Raw genomic sequence first — 24,330 nt, forward strand, 5'->3', positions numbered from 1 at the left:
TTAGCAAAGGTTTGAGAGAAGAGTTCAGCTTTAGAGACAGTAGAGATGGCAGTGGTGCCTTCGGGGTGAAATAAAGGAGGGAAAGATGAAGAAGTGAAGTTATTTGAGATGTTTATGGCTAGATGCCAGAAGTATCGAGGGGAGTTTGAGTTTGAAAGATTTTGACATTTTCTACTTAAGAAGAATGTTTGGCAAGTTGAAGAACAAACTTGGCATGATTCCGGGCAGAGATAAAGTGCTTGAGATTCAAGAGATGGAAGACTCAAGTACAGTAATACTCTGCTTAACGAACAGGATAGGGGTTGTCAAAGCTGTTCATAGAGCGGAAATTCGTTAAGCGGACGTAATTTTCCCATAGGAAATAATGGAAATAGGGGGGATGCGTTCTGGGCTGGTCCCCAACATACCACATTGGGAAAAAAAATAAATAAATAGAAATAAAATAAAAAAATTATATATATATATATATATATATATATATATATATATATATATATATATATATATATATATACAGGCAACCTCCGTTTAACGAAGGTTCACACAACGAAATTTCGCTATAACGAAGGTTTCATTTTAATACCATCTGCTCGTTTAACGAACACCAAACTCGCTTTAACGAAGTTTTATCCAGGTAATTTTTTTTCCAAATTTGAAAGCCTTGCTGTATCATGCAAGCTGACAAGCATTTGAATACATCAGGAGCTGCTGGTACTAAGGCCTGCCTCAGGAGAAATCCTGAGACACCTGTAGAATAAAGATCAAGATCAAGCCTCGTGGACAACACAAGCTCTGCCGATACAAAGGCCTGACTCAGAAGAAATTCTGTGTCACCTGTAGCATCAAGATCAAGATCAAGATCACATGCACCACTCACTGCCCAGTCAAAACATAACAGCACCACCAGCAGCTCATCTTCCTTAGTTAACTTACCACCAAAACACCCTGCAATGTGGCCTAACGTTCCTAAGAAGACCAGGAAGTGTCTTATTCTCGAAGTGAAGCTGGGTATTATTCACAGACAAGAGAGAGGCCAGAAAACTAATAACATTGCTACTCACCATGGCTTGACTCCATCTACTGTCTACTATTTTCAAGTCAAGATACTCTATTAAGAAGGCTAGTGAGACCTCATCTTCCTTGCAAGCTAAAAGAACCACCAGAACTTGTGACTCTACAATGGATAAAATGGAAAGCCTTGTGGAAATGTGGTACATAAGTTTTGTATGCAGTACCATGATGCGCACTTTGTTTACATTCCACAGGTTGCCGGTTAGTGTATTTCCCGTTTCACTCTCCCTCCCTTCATAAAGTTAAGATCATCAACATTATAAAGTTACGTACATCCATACTTTAGTGTACATTATAATGACTTAGATTAAACTACCTAAATGTTTAACTTCATAATTTCTAATTTCATTAAACCTTTTACTGTACTGTGATGCACTCTCACTTTGCTTACTCACAATGGAAGTTCAAATCAGGGGTTATACTTGTTATAATCGGTTCGCTTAACGAAGTGTTTTAGGAACGTAACCCCTTCGTTAAACGGGGGTTGCCTGTGTGTATATATATATATATATATATATATATATATATATATATATATATATATATATACAGGCAACCTCCTTTAACGAAGGTTCACACAACGAAATTTCGCTACAACGAAGGTTTCATTTTACTACCATTTGCTCGTTTAACGAACACCAAACTCGCTTTAACTAAGTTTTATTCAGGTAATTTTTTTCCAAATTTGAAAGCCCCACCATATCACGCAAGCTGACAGGCTTTTGAATACACCAGGAGCTGCTGGTACTAAGGCCTGCCGCAGGAAAAATCCTGTGACACCTATAGAATAAAGATCAAGATCAAGATCAAGCCTTGTGGACAACACGCGCAATACTCACTCCCCAGTCAAAACATAACAGCGTCAGCAGCAGCTTGTCTTCCCTAGCTCAACTTACAATCAAAACGCCCTGCAATTGGCCTATTGTTCGTAAGAAGACCAGGAAGTCTCTTACTCTCCAAGTGAAGCTAGATATTATTCACAGACACGAGAGAGGCCAGAAAACTATAGCAGTGCTGGCCACCATCTTGACTCCGTATTATACTGTTTCTATTTTCAAGTCAGCAGACTCTATTAAGAAGGCTTATGAGACCGTATCTTCCTTGCAAGCTAAAAGAACCACCTGAACTCGTGACTCTACAATGGATAAAATTGAAAGCCTTGTGGAAATGTGGTACATAAGTTTTGTATGCAGTACAATGATGTGCACTTTGTTTACATTCCACAAGTTGCCGGATAGTGTCTTTCCCGTTTCACTCTTCTTCCCTTCATAAAGTTAAGATCATCAACATTATAAAGTTACGTATATAAATACATTAGTGTACATTATAATTACTTAAATTAAACTACCTAAATGTTTAACTTCATAATTTTTACTTTCATTAAACATTTTACTGTACTATGATGCACTCTCACTTTGCTTACTCTCAATGGAAGTTCAAATCAGGGGTTAAACGTGTTATAATCAGTTCGTTTAATGAAGTTTCGCTTAACGAAGTGTTTCTTTTAGGAACGTAACCCCTTCGTTAAACGGGGGTTGCCTATATATATATATATATATATATATATATATATATATATATATATATATATATATATATATATTAGCTTTTTACAAGCCTTGCCCCCAAGAAAATGCATAAAGTGAAATCTTGAAATACCAAAAAATAAAACAGAGATATCTTGATGAGATCGGCCACAGACGGCGGAGACTCCAGCGACTTGGCCGCTTCTTCTTCTTCTTGTGACCTTTTTAGCTTGGCGTGTTGTTTTTCACCACAATATTAAATTTGTTTTCACTCCTTTATTGCCTGCTATAATGGATATCATATCATAGTACTCATATACGCTCATGCCATGAGGATAACCTGGACTCCGTGATAGTGAATTACTAATGAAATACCGTGGTATTTCATTCCCAGCAATCTTAGAGCAACCTTGTCATCGTCCCTCCAAGCGTTCGTGGAAGCCACTTCGTGGCAGGAGTTGCGCTGAGGTTGTTAAAGAATTTTGGATCCAGTTCCAGGAGCGCTAGAGACAGGCAGGAAGCCAGACAATCGCGGCGAAGCTGCTGCCTTCAGTCCCTCACCCGTAAATTCAAACCCAGAAAATTCGCTAAAACGGATGTGGTTGTACGTTATGCGGACTTTTTGGTCTAACTGTATATTGTACGTTAAACCAGAAATTCGTTATACGAACGTTTGTTAAGCGGAGTATTACTGTACCTTTTTTGGGCAACCTCTCTATTACGTATAGCATGAGAACAGGCTGAGTTAAACCAAGGTTTAGAAGGTTTAGGTTGAGATAAAACATAAGGAATGTTTACCTTCATGCCAGACACTATCACCTCTGTTATGCATTCAGCACAAAGAGATGGGTCTCTGACACAGAAGCATTAATCATTCCCGGGAAAATCAGCATAATACCTCCTCAGGTCGCCCCAGCTGGCAGAGGCAAAATGCCAGAGGCACGTTCGCTTTGGGGGATCCTGTGGAGGGATTGGAGAAATAGGACAAGATATAGAAATGAGATTGTGATCGGAGGAGCCCAACAGAGATGAAAGGGTGACAGCATAAGCAGAAGGATTAGAAGTGAGGAAGAGATTAAGAATGTTGGGCGTGTCTCCAAGATGGTCAGGAATACGAGTAGGTTGTTGCACCAGTTGCTCTAGGTCATGGAGGATAGGCAAAGTTGAAGGCTAGTTCACCAGGATGGTCAGTGAAGGGAGAGGAAAGCCAAAGCTGGTGGCAAACATTGAAATCTCCATGAATTGAAATCTCAGTGAGTGGGTAGAGGGACAGAATGTGCTCCACTTTGGAAGTTAAGTAGTCGAAGAATTTACTGTAGTCAGAAGAGTTAGGGGAGAGATAAACAGCACAGATGAATTTAGTTTGAGAGTGATTGTTAAGTCGAAGCCAGATGCTTGAAAACTCGGAAGATTCAAGAGCGTGGGCACGAGAGCAAGTTAAGTTGTTGTGCACATAGACGCAACATCCAGCTTTGGAATGAAAATAAGAATAGAGAAAGTAGGAGGGAACACAGAATGGGCTACTGTCAGTTGCCTCATACAGCTGTGTTTCGATGAGGTTTTAACATGTTTTAGTGAGTTACAATATCCCTCAGGTAATGTTACATCCATTGTGAGTATTTCAAACAACTAAGAGAGAGAATGAGGTGTGGTGAAGAAATTTTTAGGGTGGACTATGGTAGTCTCTATCCTCTCAAGTATATAACCTGCAGTACAATATCTTTAGCATTGGGAACAAAATTCTGGAGAGTATGCATTGTCTTGTGAACCTGAAGGATTTTTTCCTAAGAAATTCTAGTTAAGGTGGAAAGCACTGGATTTGCAGTTGTGAAACATATACAAACTAGATTGTGACAACACCTTTATCTTTTCTCTGTTCAAAATTGAAGATTTCTTTGCCAAGCACTGAATCCCTTAGATTTACAAGATTTCTTACTTAACCCTTTCCTTCCGGCAATCGTATATATACGATTGCATCAATGCCTCCGTAGCGACGGCGATCATACCCATAATCAAGAATTTTCGCGCCTCAATTTTGAGCTCCAAGCGTGGTTTCTTGAGTCAGATGGTTAGTGGAAGTGTCTGGCATGTTTCCACATGTAGTGTTGTCACTATAGCTCTGGAAATTTAGCAGTAACTAAGCTATTTTCCCTTTCTCCGGGCATCACTTGGCAACCCCAACGACCCGCCGGGTGGAAAGCACCATGATAAGTGCGAAGAGACATCCTGATAAGAACGAAGGATCTCAGATCATAACTCACCATGGAGCAGGACAGAACATATGTATTTGGCAGTGCTTCTGAGTTTGAAGACAGTGACAGTGAATATTTAGAAGAAGAAACTGAAAAAAGCGAAGACATTAGTGAGGACTCGGAAAGTGAAAAAAAATATTACCTATCATTCTTTCATGTTAATTTTTTCATTATCTTCGATTTTATAATAAAATGGTAGAAGGTAACTTGTCAGAGAGAGAGAGAGAGAGAGAGAGAGAGAGAGATCAACTAACAGGTTGGCGCATGAAAGTGTGTGTAATTCACCTCGGTCGCCTGCTGGTCACCCAGCCAGTCTTCCCCATTGCGTGTGCGTGTATTCACCTAGTTGTAATTCACCTAGTTGTAATTTTACAGGGCCTGGGTATCATACTCGTGTGGCCCCGTCTCCATATCTACACACATCCAACTTTCCTTTAAAACTATGCACACTCCTCGTTGACACCACCTCCTCAGTCAAACCATTCCACACCTCCACACATCTTTGTGGGAAACTATATTTCTTCACATCCTTCAAGCATATTCCCTTGGCTATCTTTTTACTATGCGATCTCGTAGGTCTATTTAAGTTTCCTCTCTCAACATCATTTGCTCATTATCCACTTCATCCAGTCTGTTCAACAGTTTATAAACCTGTATTAAATCTCCTCTTTCTCTTCTTTGTTCCAAGGTAAGCAAATTCATTTCTTTTAATCTCTCCTCATAGGTCATTTCTGCCAATTCCGGAACCATTTTTGTTGCCATTCTCTGCAATCTCTCCAACTTCCTTATATGCTTCTTTTTATAAGGGGACCAAACCACTCCAGCATATTTCAATCTTGGTCTAATTACTGTACTAATTAATTTCTTCATCATATCTTTATCCATATAATGGAAGGCTAATCCAATATTTTTTATCAAATTATACGTTTCTCCAAACATCTTATCAATATGAGCCTCAAACTGCCCATGGTCTTGTATTATCACTCCCAAATCCTTTTCCTTTTCCACCTTTTTCAACACTACTTCTTCACCCATCTTATATGACCCTCTTGGCCGTCTTCCACTCTTCCCCATCTCCATCACATGACTTTTGCTCAGATTAAATTCCATTTGCCAGCTCTTGCTCCACTCCCAAATCTTATCCAGATTTGCCTGTAAAATTTCACAATCTTCACTCTTCACACACCTACACAACTTCGCATCATCCGCAAACAAATTAATATAACTGTTTACTCCCTCTGGCGTGTCATTAATATATACAAGGAAAAGTATTGGTGCCAGCACTGAGCCTTGTGGGACTCCACTCTCCACCACCAACCAGTCCGACTTTGCATCCCTTATTACCGTTCTCATCTCCCTCCATCTCAAGTAGTTTTCCATCCACTTTAACACTTTTCCTTTCAGTCCTCCATAAATCTCTAATTTCCATAGCAGTCTCATGTAAGGTACCTTGTCAAAAGCTTTCTTTAAATCCAAATATACACAGTCCATCCATCCCTCTCTCTCGTATTTTGTCAATCACTCTTGAATAAAAGCTCAATAGGTTTGTTACACATGACCTCCCTTTCCTAAAGCCAAATTGATGATCCGATAATAACTTATGATCCTCCAGGAACCGTATCCAATATTTCTTTATCACCCTCTCACAAATCTTACCGACCACACTAGTTAGAGAGACAGGTCTATAGTTAAGAGGCTCTTCCTTACTGCCTCCCTTATAAATGGGCACCACTTCAGCTCTTTTCCACTCTACTGGTACTTCCCCTGTTTCTAATGAACACCTTATAATATCATATAATGGATCAATCAATTCTTCTCTACACTCCTTCAATAATTTTCCTGAAACTTCATCTGGTCCCATCGCTTTATCATCATTAAGTTCCTCCAACATTTTATATAACTCCTTTTTAGGTATCTTAATGTCATCAATGTGCACAATTTTTGTACATTCTGAGGCTTTACAAACATTGTTTCTTTAGTAAATACTTGCTGAAACCTATTATTTAGCAATTCTGCTATATTCTTAGGGTCATCTACTATCCCTTGCTCTCCTTTTAATCTTTCAATGGACTCTCTCTTTTTAAGTTTACCATTTATGAACCTGTAAAACAATTTTGGATGTTCCTTACTCTTGTCTACAATATCTTTTTCAAATTTCCTTTCTTCCTCCTCCTTACCCTCACATACTCATTTCTCGCCACTCTATAATTCTCCTTATTTAGTATATTCCTGCTCTTTTCCATCTTTTCCAAGCCACATCTCTCTTTTCCTTAGCCTTAACACAAGTTGCATTAAACCAATCCTTTCTTCCTTCCTCTCTCGGTTTATACTTTGGTACAAATTTCATAACTCCTTCTTTATAATATTTCATAAAAATCTCATATTTTTTTGCACTTCTCTGATTTGTAACATCTCCTCCCAATCTAATTTTCTGAAATAATTTTTCAAACTTTCTGTGTCCATCTTTCTATAATTCAATCTACCACTCCTGTATGTCTCGTCTTTCCTTCGCTGTGTTGTTGCTATCTGCATTTCCATAACCACATGTTCACTCTTTCCCAAAGGACATTTGTATTGTATATCTCCACATAGGTACACTTCTCTTGTTAACACCAAATTCAGTCTAGCTGGTTCATCATCTCTATATCTAGTATTTTCCTTCACCCTCTGTTCCATCATATTTTCCATCATTAGATTAAGAAATCTCTCTCCCCATGCTTCCTCTCCAACACCACTTACTAGATTTTCCCAATCCACCTCCTTACAATTAAAATCTACTAGTATCACCTTTCTTTTTCCAGGTAATACACTTTCCAAACTCTGTAAAGTATCCTTGATCATATTGTCGTATTCCCTTAATGTCCAAGAATTTGTTCTAGGAGGTACATAGGTCACCATGATTATTAATTCTTTTCCATCACTTTTTATCCTTATGCTTATCACTTCTGCATTGTTCTTCCCATACCAAACCTTATCCACATTTATTTATTTCTTCGTCATAATCATAACTCATCCTCCACCTTTACTCTCTCTATCCTTTCTCCATATATTATATTTATTATCCAAATTTACCTTTGTTTTTTCATGCAATTTTGTCTCAGTCAAACACACTATATCAGGCTTCTCCACCATCATATAGTCTTGCAATTCCAATCTACTTGACAGTATCCCATCTATATTAGTATACATTACGGTCCACCCACTGCTCCTTCTAGGGGTTTCTCCGCATTCCTTCTTTCCACATACCACTTTCTGACTCTCTCTCCTATAACTCTCCAAAAAAACTTTTCTCTTTCCTCCTCAGACCGCTCATCATTTTTCCTTCTCGCCTCTTCCAACAATTCCTTATATCTTCTCCTCTCTTCCTCATTTCTATTCCTTCTCACAAACACCTCTTTACAACTTTCTATCTCTCGTAACTTTGATGTTATATATAGGATATCTTCCGCAGATTGTTGTGACTTCAGTACTACTTTAATCGGTCTGCTCACTCCCTCCTTATACGGACCCAGTCTATGGATCTCTTCCACTTCTTCTTGTAGGTCTTTTTTTTCATCATCATTTAGATTTTTTAACATCTCGTACCGTTTATAATTCTTCCTTAATTCTTTTAGGCTTATATGTTATATTTTGTTCTTTCATCCCAAATATTAACACACTCTTCTTCTTTTCTGCTATTTCTCTTATCAATGTTTCCTTATTTTTCATAACATTAACCAGTTCCTTGGACCTTTCTTTTTTGTCTTCCTTCAACTGATCTTTAATTATTTCTTGTAATCCAACCATCTCTGCTTCCCTCAACTCAGTCCATTGTGTTTTCTTCAGTTCCCATTCCCTTTCAAACCTTTCATTCTGCTCACTAATCATTTCCTTAAAGTCATCTTTCTCCTTTACTACTCTCTCCATTTTCTCCTCCAACCGTCTTTTGTATTTTTCAACCTCCACTCTCAAGTGTGCATTCTCATCCACCAATCGTTTTTTATTTTCCTCCAGTCTCTTAACTCTTTCCTTCAAAGCCTTGCGGAATTCTCTATCCTGCTCCTCCTCACTCCTCTGAACTTTTAATTCCTTCACCAACTCCTTAAATCTCTTCTCCAACATTACCAATCTACCTTGCATTGTTGCCCCTGTTGAAGATGGACTCATGCTTTGAGTATATACAAGGAAAAGTATTGGTGCCAGCACTGAACCTTGTGGGACTCCACTCTCCACCACCAACCAGTCTGTGTATTTACCTAGTTGTATTTACCTAGTTGTAGTTTTACAGGGCCTGGGCTTTATGCTCGTGTGGTCCCGTCTCCATATCTACACTTATCCAATTTTTCTTTAAAACTATGTACACTCTTTGCTGATACCACTTCCTCACTCAAACTGTTCCAAGTCTCAACACATCTTTTGGAAACTAAATTTTTAACATCTCTCAGACATCGTCCCTTCCTTAGTTTCTTACTATGCGATCTTGTGCTTCTAAAGTCATATTCTTCTCTCAGGATCAGTTTCTCATTATCCACTTCATCCATTCCGTTAATCAATTTATAAACCTGTATCAGATCCCCTCTCTCTCTTCTCTGCTCCAAGGTTGGTAGATCCATTGCCTTTAGTCTCTCATCATATGCCATCCCTTTAAATTCTGGAACCATTCTTGTAGCCATTTTTTGTAGTCTCTCTAATTTTCTTGTGTTTCTTTTTATGGGGAGTCCACACAACTCTTGCATATTCCAATCTAAGTCTTATTTTAGTACTTATCAATTTCTTCATCATTTCCTTGTCAATATAGTGAAATGCTACTCCAATATTCCTTAGCAAATTATACGTCTCTCTGAAAATTCTATCAATATGGCTAACCGGTTGATTATTTTCTTCCATTGTCACTCCCAAGTCCTTTTCCTCTTTTACTTTTTCTAGTTCTACTCCATCTCCCATCTTATAGATTCCCACTGGTCGTCTTTCACTTTTTCCCATTTCCATGACATGGCTTTTGTCCACATTGAATTCCATCTCCATTTTTGCTCCATTTCCAGATCTTGTTTAAGTCTTCCTGTAGTATTTCACAATCCTCTTTTTGTTTAATGACTCTGCACAGTTTCGCATCGTCCATAAACAGATTTATGTAGCTGTTCACTCCTCTGGCATGTCATTTATATATACGAGAAAAAGTATTGGTGCCAATACTGACCCCTGTGGCACTCCGCTGTCTACTGTTCTCCACTTGGACTTCATATCTTTAACTATCGTCCTTATTTCTCTCCCCCTTAAGTAATTCTTCATCCATCTCAATGTGCTTCCTTTTAAGCCACCCTTCTCCTCTAACTTCCATAGTAATCTTTCATGTGGCACTTTATCAAAAGCCTTTTTTAGATCTAAATAAATACAGTCAATCCATCCCTCTCTCTCTTGTGTGTGTGTGTGTGTGTGTGTGTGCGCGCGGGCGGTGTCATCGCTCTCCGGGCTGTTTCTGGAAGACGGATCACACAGCAGGAGGAGGAGGAATTCTTGATAAGGCATAAACTGAACTTTCACAGGTCACATCGAGCTACAAAGTACATCATTGTATTCAGAATAACAAAGAGAAAATAATTATTAGTATTCAAACAGTTTTCTGACAATTTCTAGGTTTACCATTTTTAGCCGTCATAGGAAACGGGAAAATAGTTTAAGCGCCGGAAGGAAAGGGTTAATAGTATGGGTCTATGGACTCATAAGGTGTACATCCTGAATTGCATTAGAGTTAGAATTCAAAGAATTGGCTATTTTTTTTTTTCTCCTGTTGCTAATGAAAGATACTTTTGAAGCAGATGAGATTTTCACTTTCAATGACACAGTATTCAATACAGTTTTATAGTTAAATCAGTTTGATGCCTCCTTAACCATAATAATTATTATATACTTTAGCTTATTTTGTCATTCTGTACACAAATTGAAACTCAGTTTTATTGCAGTTACTTTCAAAGTTAAATGTTATACTATAAATATATATGTGTAAGAACTACATGAGTGGTTTAGATTTAGATAATAACAGAAAAATAACTAAAAAATATAAAAATGAAAACTAGCCATTAAACTATTAAATTATAGAAAGAGTCAGCAACATTTGAGACATCACATGGCAGAGGGGTGTAACCCGCTAACTGCCAGTTTTTGAGTAAGTATCTGATCAGGCCACTAGAGGGGTGTAGTATTCATGTGGAAGTAGGTGCCAGGCAAAACTAACCCCTATGCTCCTATTATCAATGTATGAAAATACATGTTTCCCACGTGCCAAACACAACGTTAAGTCTGTGCTACAGAGGCTCGCCTTTTAAACCTCATACATGTAATACTTATGCAACGCTCTTATTATTTTCCACATAAATACATAAATTGCAGTGTGAGTCATGAGCCCGAGTGATACCAATGTGGAGCCTGATACTCCAACAACATCCCATAAGCATACCAAGAAGGTGGAATGATAGGCTGTCGAATAAAAAATATATATATATATATATATATATATATATATATATATATATATATATATTTTTTTTTTTTTTTTTTTTTTTTTTTCATTTGTAGAAAATGATAAAAAATCATGATTTGGATAAAAATTGCAAAAACTTTCACAGTATGTTTAGATTAGATACTAGTTTTCATAAATACACTCAAAGTTTACATATTTTGGGTTTGGCAAAAACAGGGGTCACAAACAAACAAATATAGAAACAAACAAACAATCACAAGCAAATGCTTTATAAAATAGGTATTGACCAGCTGATTAATATGATATATAATACTAATGCATTACAAACATTTTGTTAAAATAACAATACTTAACTTCAACGTGCAATATCTAAAAACATGAATACCGCATATATGCCCCTCTGGAATGCAACACCTCATTTATCAGTGAGGGAGAACATGACTATTTTATTTGATGCTTACTGGCACGAATGAATTCTGAAATTGTTTAATGTCATTGATGCTTAGATTACTTCATCATCATGAAGAAATTCATAGATTTTTAGGTTCACTGGCATGAATGAATTCATGAATTAGTTAATGTCAATGACCTTTAAGTTAATTCATCTTCATAAGGAAATTTATAGGTTTATTAGTTCAACTATTTGTTTATAAGCAAAATAGTATTATGAATTTTTAATATGAAATTTTATTAAAGAATGTATTTCTCTATACAGAGATATTAATAGCTTATTTTATTTTTCACAGAATCGAAGCTGCAAGATCATTCATTGGAAGCAGTATAGCAGTATCAGCAAAGACTACAATAATAACAAATATGGAAGGGTATGTATATTAATTTTGTGCTTTTTTTTGTGTGTTAATTTTCTTATCCTGTTAAGTATTTAGTATTTAAGTCAAAACAGTGTATGATGTCAGAATTTAATATGGAAATTAATTTAAATAAGATCATAAACATATTTTGATGAGCAATTGTCATACTCTCTTAGTCAAGGCTTATTGTTGACAGGATCACCTGTCATCATAACCAAGTTCAAAGTTAGCTCAAATAACTCAAATAACCGATGAAAATTTAAAGAAGTACCGTATTTTATGGCTTGCAAGATGCTGCATCTTGGAAGACGCACCATAATATTTGAAAGAAATTTAAAAAAAAAAGTCATTCTCATACAAAAACACATTCACCATATACCTGACCACTGAACACAAAAGCATAAGAAGCAAGGAGTCTGCAAGACACTATTGTTTCACCACTCATTACAAATTTGCTGGAGCACTCACCACAAATTTACAACTATGTAAATACAAAACACCATACGTAAATACGTATACACAGTGAAACAGTCCATCTCTTCTTCTTGTTTAAGTAGCGGGCGACGGCATATATTGGACGTATTATTTACATTACGAAATCACTTGACCAATCGCTAAAACCAAACGCGTCAGTGCTGCAGTTCGTATTTATTTTATTTTGCAAATGTGCTTCACAGCCTTTATCTTTGTGAATATAATTCACAAGTGGAGCTTTGACTCTTGCTTGAACGAGTAAGTCATTTGGATGTTCTATCAATAAAGGTATAAAGGCACCTGGCATGTATTTACCTATTTGTGTATTACAGGGCCTGAGCTAAGCTCTCTGTGTCCTGTCTCCTTGTCCACTCCTGTCATCTCTCTTTCATGTGATTGACACACACTGCGTCAACGACATCACTGCTCAGTTTATTCCACTTATCAATACTACAATGCGGGAAACTGTACTTTCTCACGTCATTTAGACAGATGTCTTTTATTAGTTTTTTTCCATGTCCTCGGAGATGATTACTTGTGGTCACCTTTATCAATTCTCTGTCCAATATGTCTATCTTGTTCACCAGTTTATACATAGTTATCATGTCTCCCCTTGTTCTTCTCTCTTTTAATGTGGTCAGCCCCAGTTCCCTCAGTCTTTCCTCAGTCTAACTCTTTGAATCCTGGTACCATCCTAGTTGCCAGCCTCTGTACTCTTTCCACCTTCTTCACATTTTTCTTCATGTGCGGTGACCAGACGCAAGCTGCATATTCTAACTGGGGTCTTATTAAAGTGTCTTCTTCATCATTCCTTCATCTAGGTAGTGGAATGCAAGACCAATATTTTGAAGCATGTTATATGTTTTCTCATGTACGTATGTGTGTTGCTATGAAACGAGGGAGCGGCCCGTTTTCTCCACACGCCGAGTAGGCTGCAGGAAGGATTATGGTATTGGAAATACTTGTGACAGCTAAATACTGAGTTTACATAATATTAAAGGCTGAATTAAATAGTACTTAAGCTAACATCATAATGTTATGACTCCACATACAAATCCAGATCGCTATCGGTCAAGTATTCAAGCTCACTTGAGGTTGGGTGTTGCCTTACAATACAAAATTCATCTTGGAAGACGCATTAGTATTTTTCACGGTATTTTTTAGGAAAAAAAAAAAGTATGTCTTGTAAACCGTAAAATACAGTATATGAGACTTACTGTAGGTCAATTCAATTATGCTTGTAATTTTACAAAACAAATCACCTCTGCTTAGGGGAGCTTTCACATGTGATAAGCCATACTGTGCCACAACACCAGACTTTAAAGACCCACATGACTTGAAATTGAGATGATTTCCAATGACAATAACCATATACCAAAGAAAGGGGAGGGGAGAGAAGAGGACATGTGAAAGCTTCCCCCAGCAGGGGTGATTTGTTTTGTAAAATTACAAGCATACTTCAACTGACCTCATATACTTTTAAAGTTTTACATCATCAAATCCCCTCTGCTGAGGTGATCATTTCTATGAGGTTTTAAAGCCTGAATGAACTCTTATTTGTACCCATGCAACTAGAACACATGTATTGGAGAAAATAAACATGAATGTGCATAGAAGACATTCATTAGTGGCATTTATATGAGTTTTACTGTGCTCAAGGAACATGGAAATAGTTTAAAAATGTATAAAATTACACATATATCTTAAGAATTAATTAATGATTACACCTGAAAAGGATCCAAACCACATGACAAATAGTGAAGCATGCACAATTTATAAACATAAGCACAAATTACCTTTGTTAGAAACATCAGCGGTCAAAGTGAAGGACAGCCTCTTGAAAAGGATCTGATCCCTTAACAATCTGATTTCATAAAATGTAGCAAATGTGGCCGCCTGAGTCCATCCAGCTTTTACCATGATGCACTCCATAGGCAGCATGAAAGCCTTTGCCTTTGAATCTGCTGCTGGTCTAATGCTGCCTGCTGTAAAGACAGGGGTGTCAAGCCTAGCTCTGCACAACTTAAGCGTAATCCACCTTGCAATCATATCATTAGAGACAAACTTGTGAAATGTGACAAAACTGATTCACTTCTCATGGAACTATATGATGGAGCTTCTCTGTACATATGCAGGGCCTCACACACACACCACAATTGGCTCACAACCGAAAAGGCCTGGGTTCGAATCCCAGATGCACCGAGGCAAATTGGCAAGCCTCTTTATGTGTAGCCCTTGTTCACCTAGCAATAAGTAGGTGGAGGATGTGTAACTCAAGGGATTGTGGCCTTGCTTTCCCTGTGTGTGGAATGTGCTGTGGTTTCAGACATACCCGAAGATTAGTCTATGAGCTCTAAGCTCACTCCGTAATGGGAAAGACTGGCTGGGTGACCAGCAGACGACCGTGGTGGTGAATTACACACACACACACAGGAAGGACGCAGTACCGTCGCTCCGAGAATCAGCTGATCTTCACTACCTGTTGTTTGGGTTTGCAGTGGCCTGGGCGAGTAGTGTGGACTCGTTTTCATGAATACAGTGTTACAAAATCATGAGTAAGGAAGAAATTCCATCTAAATGCAGGTATGAGACACGGGAAAGAATGAAAAATGATGATGACTAGGTTGGTGAGGGAGAAAGAGCATTTGAAGGCTTTGATACGGCACATACTTCACTATTTAATAAGAGTGTTGACTATTGAACGGAAATTAGATAAATGGATAAAGGAGAGTATGAGAATGAAAGAGAATGAAGAACAGGAAAAAGAGCTCCAGAAATTGAAAGAAAGGATAAAAAGAGTGGAAGAAAAGGAAACTAGGCTAAGAGCAGAAAATGAAGAATTAAAAAAGGAAGTAGCTAACTACAAGAAATTGATGGAAGAAGGACTCGGTAAGGCTGAGAAAGAAAAAGAGGAGCTGAAAGATCTAGTTAACAAAGAAGAGGAAAGAGTACAAGATGTGATTAAAAAAGAAGTACAGGCATGGAGAATCCAAGATAAGAAAGACAAGGAATCATTTCAGGAAGTATTTCAAGAACAGTTAAAAGAAAGAGACTAAAATATGACAAACAAAATGATAGGAGTCCTTAAGAAAAAAGAAAATTTAGTAAGAGAAATTGCGGATAAAAAATAGTGTAATTATTTTTGGCCTGAAAGAAAGAAAATGTTAAATATAGACTAAAAAGGGAAAAGGACGAAATGAAATCAGTAAAAGACCTACTAAAACATCTAAATGACAAGGATAGACAGAACTTAGAAGATGAAGTAGAAGAAATCCATAGAATGGGACCATATCAAGAAGGAACAGAGACCAATTAAGATACACTACTAAAATCACAAGCAGCAATAGAAGAAATACTATATAGATAAACAAAACTCAGAGAAACAGAAGGTTGCAAAGATATATACATATATATATATATATATATATATATATTTCTGTCACAGACACCTGTTTTTCATACAAAATATAGCAGTTCCACTGCTCCACATACCTTTTCGCCAAGAAACCGCCCGCTTTAGCGCTACGCCTGGCAGCGCGGCGCTCATTGCTGCCACCAGCACACTGCGTGGACAACCAGTCAGTTATTTCTCGGTGAGCAGAGCGAGTAGACCTGTTTTTCCACCGCTGCTTCCTTTCTTCCTCGCCTTTTTTTTCACCTTCTTTTTTTCTTCTGTTTCTATGGAGGAAGATTCTAGTGATGTTCCTGTGTCTCCGGGGCTGTCTGTTCCCGTCCTGGAGGGTGTTTTGGCCAGCCATATGGACGCCCCTGCCGGTCCTTCTGCAGTGTTTATGTCTCCTTCGCCACAGCCCACGAGGTGGATTTGCTCTAGGCCTGACTGTTCCAGGGTCTTGGGTAGTGTCCTCCACGATCCTCATTCGGTCTGTATCAAGTGCAGGGAGTTCTGCAGCCTAGGTAAGAGGTGTGATGAGTGTTCTGGCTGGAGCAAGGATAAGATTCTTACCGCCTACAAGTATCAATGCGGGTTGAGGCGCAAGTGGGAGGCTAAAGCTTACTTAAAGGGTAAGTCTAAGGGCTCTTTTACCCGGTCTGGTATCAGCAGTGACACGAGCCATATGTCTGGGGATTCTAGCTCTCAGGTCTCCTCTGCTTTTTCTGTTGGAGGTGTTGCCCTTCAGGCAGGCAGTGTAATTTCTCAGGATGAGCTCACTGCTGATGATTCAGCTTCTCAGCAAGGGTCTAAGCCTCCAGTCTCTATAGATCTTTCCCTGTTTTTGGAATTCTGGCAGGAGCAACTCCTTGCTTCTGTTGACAGCCTGGTGTCTTCACGGTTGGGAGAGTTACATAAACCTATGTCTTCCCTGGCTACTGACCCACCTCTTTCAGCTCTTCCCTCGTCCGAGGACGAGGGAAGAGCTTGAGGGGGCTTGAGGTGGCTTCGAAGCGTTCTCATCCTCCTAAGGATGACGCTAGAAAGATCGAGAAGTCCCGCCCCACCTCAGTGGTGACCGGTGCCCTGGCTCCTTCCCAGGCCCGGTCGGTTGGGGGGGACAGGGAGAGGGTGGACCAGTGCATTGCTCCTGGCCCCTCCCCCAAGGACCAGGGTGAGGGCCCAGGCAAGGGTGATGCTCTACCCCTTTGCCTACCAGGTGGCTTGCCCACGCCCTTTCCACGGGCTGCCACCTATGTCCTTTCGGCCGCTAGGGGCTCAGAGTCAGCCGACCCCCGTACGTCCTACCAAACCCAATGTCTTATGCCAGAGAGGCGCCAGGACCTCCCCTCCCCTCGAGGTGTGCGCTTCCCCTCTGATGCTGGCGTCTCCGCTCCTGGAGGCACCCCCCGTACTGCCCGTCTCCGGGGTAGTGACCTTCTCCTCATGGATAGCACTGATAGACAGGTACTCCATGGTTCCCCCCGGCCTTCTTGTTTGGGGTGGCAGGGCCCGGCCTCCTTGTCTCCAGGACCTGCCCCGTCCCTCCACATCCCTGGGGGCTGGAGGAGGATGAGACCCAGCCCCCATTGGCCTCCATGTACCATTGCATGATGAATTACATCAATTCAGTGTTTGAGGACGCGAGGGGCCAAAGGCTTGAGCAAGAGGGTCCTCTTATGCCCGGAGCTGGTGCACCTGAGTCACAGGGAGGGCCGATTCTCCTTGCTAGGGCTCAACCCCTCCAGTTCTTCAGGGAGCAAGCCAACAATGCTTACCTGAAGGCCAATGACAGGAAGCCGGCTTCTCTTGGTTATCCTTCAGGCAGGTTTGCCAGGATGTTCACAGTATTGGACCAGGAAGGCTCAGGGAAGGCTACTGCCGTTAACCAGGACTTGCACCATGCCTTGAACTCGGGCTCCTGTGAGCCGAGGGTTATCCGTGACCAGCAGGAGCTCGCCAGGATGGAGGGAGTGGTTGGTCGTTCTCTGGATGCACTCAACTACTCTTTTTGGTGCTTAGGTGCCCTTCACCTACTGACGGTACCACATCTCTCCTTGCACCTGTTGGATTTAGAGGGACAGCTCTTTAAGGCTGTTCGTATGGCCTTGAATGACATATGCCGTGATTTTACTTACAACAATGCCAATCTTCGGGCCTGGAGAAGGGAGTCCTACATTGCCCACCTCAGACCCACCTTCTCTAAGGTGGAGAAGGGCATCCTTAGACGGTCCCCCATCTTTTCTCCTCTCCTCTTTGATGAGGCCAAGCTGCAGGAGGTGTTCCAGTCTTCCAAGAGTAATGCTGCCATGACTCTCCATGAGACTGCTCTCAGGGCCCTGGCTCGTCCATGTCCAGCCACTGGTACTCCCTTGGTGGAGCGTGGTTCTCATCTTCCTGCCCCCTCAGCCTCGAGGCCTCCGGCTGCTTCTCCCCGGTGAACACAAGTTCGCCCTCGTCCTGGGAATCCTCGGGGTGGATTTTCCGGACCGCTCTCTGCCCGCCCTAGTGGGCAGTCAGGAGGACGGAGGGGTAAGCCCTTTCGGAAATGACAGTCTTTCTCACCATGGGGTGGTGGGGGGCTGCCTGGCCCTTTGCTGGGAAGGTTGGCTCAAGATTGGGGCAGAGGAGTGGGTCCTCAGCGTTCTGTGGGAAGGCAACCAGATCCCCTTCTCTTTCCCCCCACCCCTGACCACTCTCTTCGAGGATCGCAGGGGTTATGCCCAAGGGTCACCCAAGGGTCTCGCCCTCGCGATGGAGCTCCAGCGTCTCTGGACAAAAGTGGCTATAGAGGAAGCGCCTCCCTCCCCAGGTTTCTACAGCCATGTGTTTGTCGTTCCAAAGGCCACAGGCGGGTTCCGCCCCATCATCGACCTCTCCCTCCTCAACACGTACGTCGTCACCACCAAATTCAAGATGGAGACTGCCCGGACGGTAATGTCGGCCATCTGACAGGACGACTGGATGGTGTCACTGGACCTTCAGGACGCATATCTTCAGGTGCCCATTCATCCCCACAGCTGTCAGTTCCTGCGCTTTGTGTGGGAGGGGTACCACTTTCAGTTTCGAGTTCTCTGCTTTGGTCTCTCCACTGCTCCGCAGGTTTTCACTCGTCTGATGGCTCCTGTCTCTGCGGAGTTCCATCGTCGGGGCTTCCCCATCCTTCGCTACCTCGACGACTGATTGGTACTGTCCTCTTCAGCGGTAGAAGCTCGACACGCCACAGCTTGTCTGCTCAGGCTCTGCTCGGACCTGGGCATCCGAGTAAATTGGGAGAAGTCATCCTTGACCCCTGCACAGGAGAAGTCCTTCCTCGGGATGGTGATTCGCTTCCCTCTTTTGAGGGTTTTCCCGACCCAGGGGAGGATACGAGGCCTCCAAGATTTACTCCGCTCCTTCTTCAGTTGCCCATCCCCCCCAGCGGAGCACTGGTTGAGACTTCTGGGGCACATGTCTTCCCTCATACATCTAGTGCCGGGATCCAGGAGGCGGACGCGTCTCAAGCTGATCCAACTGAACCAGCAATGGAACAGGTGGTCGATGCTAGACGACCATCCGGTCAGCTGGGACAGTGCTTCACGTCAGGACCTGGAATTGTGGCTGAAGGACGAGAACTTGGGGCAGGGTCAGCCTCTTCAGGTTGCCATTCCAGACCACCTTCTCTACACGGATGCCTCTACAGTCGGCTGGGGTGCGACGCTCCTCCAGGCTTCTGTGAGTGGCCTGTGGAACATCCATGAACAGATGCTCCACGTGAACGTTTTAGAACTCCGTGTGATCCGCCTCGGCCTCCAGCACTTCACGGAGGTGGTGATGGGCTCAGTTGTCGCTGTCTTCTCGGACAACACCATGGCCCTCGCTTACCTGCACAGAGAGGGGGATACTCACTCTATCCTTCTCAACCTCGAGGCACGCCAGGTCCTCAACTGGGCAGAAGCGCATGCAGTGTTGATCTTGCCCCAGTTTGTGAGGGGCTCAGTCAATGTGGTGGCCGACTGCCTCAGCCGCCGACACCAATCCCTGTCCACAGAGTGGACCTTACATATGGATGTTTGTCACCTGCTATGGCGGGTCTGGGGCTACCCAACAGTCGACCTGTTCGCCACTGTCTCAGTGCGGATTCCGAACTTTGTGTCCCCCTTTCAGGATCCAGCGGCCATCGCCACAGACGCTTTCCTCTACAATTGGGACAACCAGGATCTGTACGCCTTTCCACCCTTCCCCCTCATCAGGAGAGTTCTCAATAAGCTCCAGGCTTCCCGGAACACCCGTCTCATCCTCATAGCCCCTTACTGGCCTCAGAAGGAATGGTTTCCAGATCTGTTGGCGGCGTCGGTGGAGCCTCCCCGCCGCCTCCCTCTTCGCAAAGATCTATTGAGACAGCCACACATCCACAAGTTTCACACCGGTCTCCCCGGGCTTCAGCTGACAGGGTGGAGACTATCCAGCACTTTCTGAGGCACAGGGGTTTCTCCTCTAAGGTGGCCCAGTTCTTATCTCACAACAAGAGGCCTTCCTCTGCTTCCAACTATCAGCACAAGTGGAATGTGTACAGGAAGTGGTGCAATGATCACATCCACACTGTCTCCAATCCCATGGTCCAAAAGGTCGCAGATTTTCTCGTTCACCTGCGCCAGGATTGCAATCTTTCTACCTCTGCCATTAACCCGTAAAGTCCGACAGGCCTTAAATATGGCTGCATAGCACACTTCCGATAGTCCTTAAATGGGGCAGCTACTTTGAGCGCTAATAAAAACCGCTAGCATTGGTAGCGCTGCTATATTTGGTCATGACGTAGGCCTATGGTAGTACTGTCGGCTCCCAGGAAGCACACCGCTCTAGCCAGCTAGTCTCCCGCAAATTTCTGTGAGGTGCGTGAGCGTCGTGTCGCGGTGATAATTATTTACGTATTTACTTATTTAAGGAACTATTATTTACAACTATGGCTACTGGTGCTAAGAGGAAGCTAAAGTTTAGTGATAAAAGTGATAGACAAGGCGGGACAAGACGCAAAGTGCACAGGTTGGAGGTAGATCCCGACCCGCTATTGTGACAACATCGTCACCACGCTTGATAAAACATACGTAACTATAATCAGCCAATATGAGTGAAAACACGAAAAGCATGTGAAAACACATAAAAACATGAGCAGTGCTTTACATTATGTAAGAATACACATAAAAGCACCTCCCCGAGTTGCCGCTACCACAATCTTCTCCAATTATCGGTTATTATTCTGAGACAACCATAGTGAGTAGAGCAATAAAAACTTGTAGGATGATGCATTGTCATGTCTACTAACAGCAGATTTTTTTCCAGAGTAATTTATAAGAGTTGATTTTTTTTATGATAATTGCGGTAATGGGAGGGTGCGAATTTTGCGGCCTTCGGTCTTAGCGGGTTAAGGGTTATAAGGCCATGCTAAATGGAGTCTTTGCAATCAGGGGCGTGGACCTCAACAATGACCGGGTGTTGAGTGCTATTGTCAAGGCGTGCTCTTCTCAACCCCGCAGACCTACTAGGAATCTTAGTCCTTCCTGGAACCTGGATGTAGTTCTTCGCTACCTGTCCAAGGCCCTCTTCGAGCCCCTTCGGCTCTCGTCCTCCAGGGACCTGACCAGGAAGACTCTTTTTCTCCTGGCATTAGCTACAGCGCAGAGGGTAGGCGAGATCCAGGCCCTCTCCTCCCGGACTAGCTGGCAAAAACAGGATCTTATGGTCTGCTATCTCCCTGAGTTCATTGCTAAGACGGATACGGGAGTTCACAGCACGCCCCGGGAATTCCGTATTAAGAACCTTACTTCCATTCTCGGTTCCATGGATGAGGAGCGCTTTTTGTGCCCTGTTCGGGCTCTCTGCCACTACTTACAAAGGACTGCTTCAGAGACAAGATCCAGGAATCTGTTTGTTGCAGTTAAATGCCCTTCTCGACCTATGTCGAAAGCGGGCATCTCATACTTCCTCAGGGATACCATCAAGTCTGCCCATGAGGCTATTTCTGACTCTGTCTGCCTCGAGGCCAATGCCCGTGCCCATGACATCCGTGGCATTGCTGCCTCCATGCTCCTCTGGGAAAACTGCTCGGTTCCGACCATCCTGAAGGCAGCACGCTGGAGGACTCACTCGGTCTTTGCCGACCATTATCTCCGTGATACAGTGCGGAAGCAAGGCAACGTTTTTTCCCTGGGTCCAGTTGTTGCAGCCGGTCACATTGTGGGCTGACAACTACCACAAGCTCCTCCTTGCTCTGGGGTAACGCTTCGGCTCCCTCAGGTGAATACTCCAGTGCTCCCTTACACTGCTCGTCTTAGTTGATTGGGTCAGTAGCCGGGGTTCTCTCCTCTGCATCAGGGTATTGAGCACGCTCCTGGAACACTCATCACCTGACCCCTAAGCTTAGCCTGCTCCCTTTTAGACACATGGGTTAGGAAGACCTCCCAAACCCTTAGCCGAGCCCGCTGGCACCCCTATGCTGCCCGGCCTCAGCCAAGAGGTTAGTGTCTACATATGGACAGCTTGTTTTCACCCTCTACGCCTGGCACATTCTTCTGACTCCCGCCTCCTTCAGTGTTGGAGTCTGCTATATTTTGTATGAAAAACAGGTGTCTGTGACAGAAATCAAATTTTTAATGCTAAAATTAATTTCTTCACTTACCTGTTTTTCATACAAAACTTCACTGCCCTCCTTCCTCCCCAGTCAGGTTCTCTCCTTGAGAAATAACTGACTGGTTGTCCACGCAGTGTGCTGGTGGCAGCAATGAGCGCCACGCTGCCAGGCGTAGTGCTAAAGCGGTTTTCTGAAAAGGTATGTGGAGCAGTGGAACTGCTATATTTTGTATGAAAAACAGGTAAGTTAAAGAAATTAATTTTAGCATTAAAATATATATATATATATATATATATATATATATATATATATATATATATATATATATATATATATATATATATATATATATATATATATATATATATATATATATATATATATATATATATATATATATATATATATATATATATATATATATATATATATATATATATATATATATATATATATATATATATATGAGGAGGAAAGGAAGAGACACAACAAACTGGTGGCAGAAACAAGGGAAAAATAATGAAAGGTCAGAGGAGAAGGCATTTTTTTGGAGAATTATAGGAGACAGGATAAGGAAATGGTATATAAAAGAGAAGGAAGAGAAAAAAATGGAGCAAGTTTAACAAAAAATTATAAGAACAAGAGATTAAAAATTATGTATACGAACATTGATGGGGGTTTTGTCAAGTAAATTAGAATTAAGAGATTACATAAAAAAAGACCCAGATATTGTATGAGGCAATGAAAATAGACATAGATAAAAGGTATAATATATGGAGGAAAGACAGAGTGGGTAAAAGAGGAGGAAGAGTCATGATGATGTTAAGGAAAGAGATGGTGGTAAATCAAGTGGAGTTTAGGGAAGGAAAATCAGAAATACCGTATATTAAGATACATATTAGTAAAAAGGAATTAACAATCATTAGAACATATGTGCCACCAAAAACATATTCATGGACCAATCAAAAATATAAAGACATGATAAATGACACAGTAAGGAGTCTTACAAGAATAATTAAAGAAAGGAGAAAAGTGATATTAGTAGGATATATCAACTGTAAGGAGGTGGACTAGGAAAATTATGAAAGTGGTATGGGGGAAGAAGCCTGGGGAGATAGATTCCTGAATCTAATGATAGATAATATGATGGTCCAAAGAGTAAAGGAAAACACAAGATTCAGAGGAAACGATGAGCCGGCGAGATTGGACCTAGTTTTTACAAGGGATATACAAATTAACGATGACATAAGATATAAGTGCCCATTGGGAAAGAGTGACCATGTAATATTAGAAATGGATATAGAAGAGGGAAAGGAAGATAGAGGCGAATCATACAAAGGAGACCGACTAAATTACAGAAAGGCTGATATTGAGAACCTCGAGCTATTTTAAAAACGTAAACTGGGAGGAGATGGGAAATTCAGAGACGGTGCAAGTGAAGTATAACTTTTTTTTGGAAATATACAAAACAGGAGTCAGGGAATATGTCCCAAAATATACACCTAAAGAAGAAGGAAAGAAAGATTGGTTTAATGCAAAGTGTGCTAGTGGCAAAGGAGAAAAGAGATGGAGCATGGAAAAGGTGGAGGAGAAACAAAAATTCAGAAAATAAGGAGAACTTCAAAACAGCAAGAAATGAATATGCTAAGGTGAGAAAGGAAGAAGAAAGGAACTATGAAAAGGATATTGTTGAAAAATGTAAGGAACAACCGAAATTGTTCTACAGATTCATAAATGGAA

The 24,330-nt window shown here is 41.5% G+C and overlaps 2 protein-coding genes across 2 annotated transcripts in view; both read left to right on the forward strand.

Annotated features, from left to right (window-relative positions):
- LOC123500119 (stress-activated protein kinase JNK-like) overlaps nt 1-24,330 on the forward strand; it is a 546,161-nt gene that overhangs the window by 136,315 nt on the left and 385,516 nt on the right. The window contains 1 exon segment of the mRNA XM_045248784.1: nt 12,053-12,130. The gene's annotated coding sequence lies outside the window, so the exon portion shown is untranslated.
- On the forward strand, nt 19,302-20,441 carry LOC123499948. Its single transcript, XM_045248480.1, has one exon. It carries the CDS (start codon nt 19,302-19,304, stop codon nt 20,439-20,441), a length of 1,140 nt encoding a protein of 379 aa, XP_045104415.1.

Source organism: Portunus trituberculatus, chromosome 50 (genome assembly GCF_017591435.1).
Source record: "Portunus trituberculatus isolate SZX2019 chromosome 50, ASM1759143v1, whole genome shotgun sequence".
Classification (NCBI taxonomy): Eukaryota; Metazoa; Arthropoda; class Malacostraca; order Decapoda; family Portunidae; genus Portunus; species Portunus trituberculatus.

Coding starts and splice junctions, on each gene's coding strand:
- LOC123499948 (XM_045248480.1), top strand. CDS start 19,302: ATGGTGATTCGCTTCCCTCTTTTGAGGGTTTTCCCGACCCAGGGGAGG.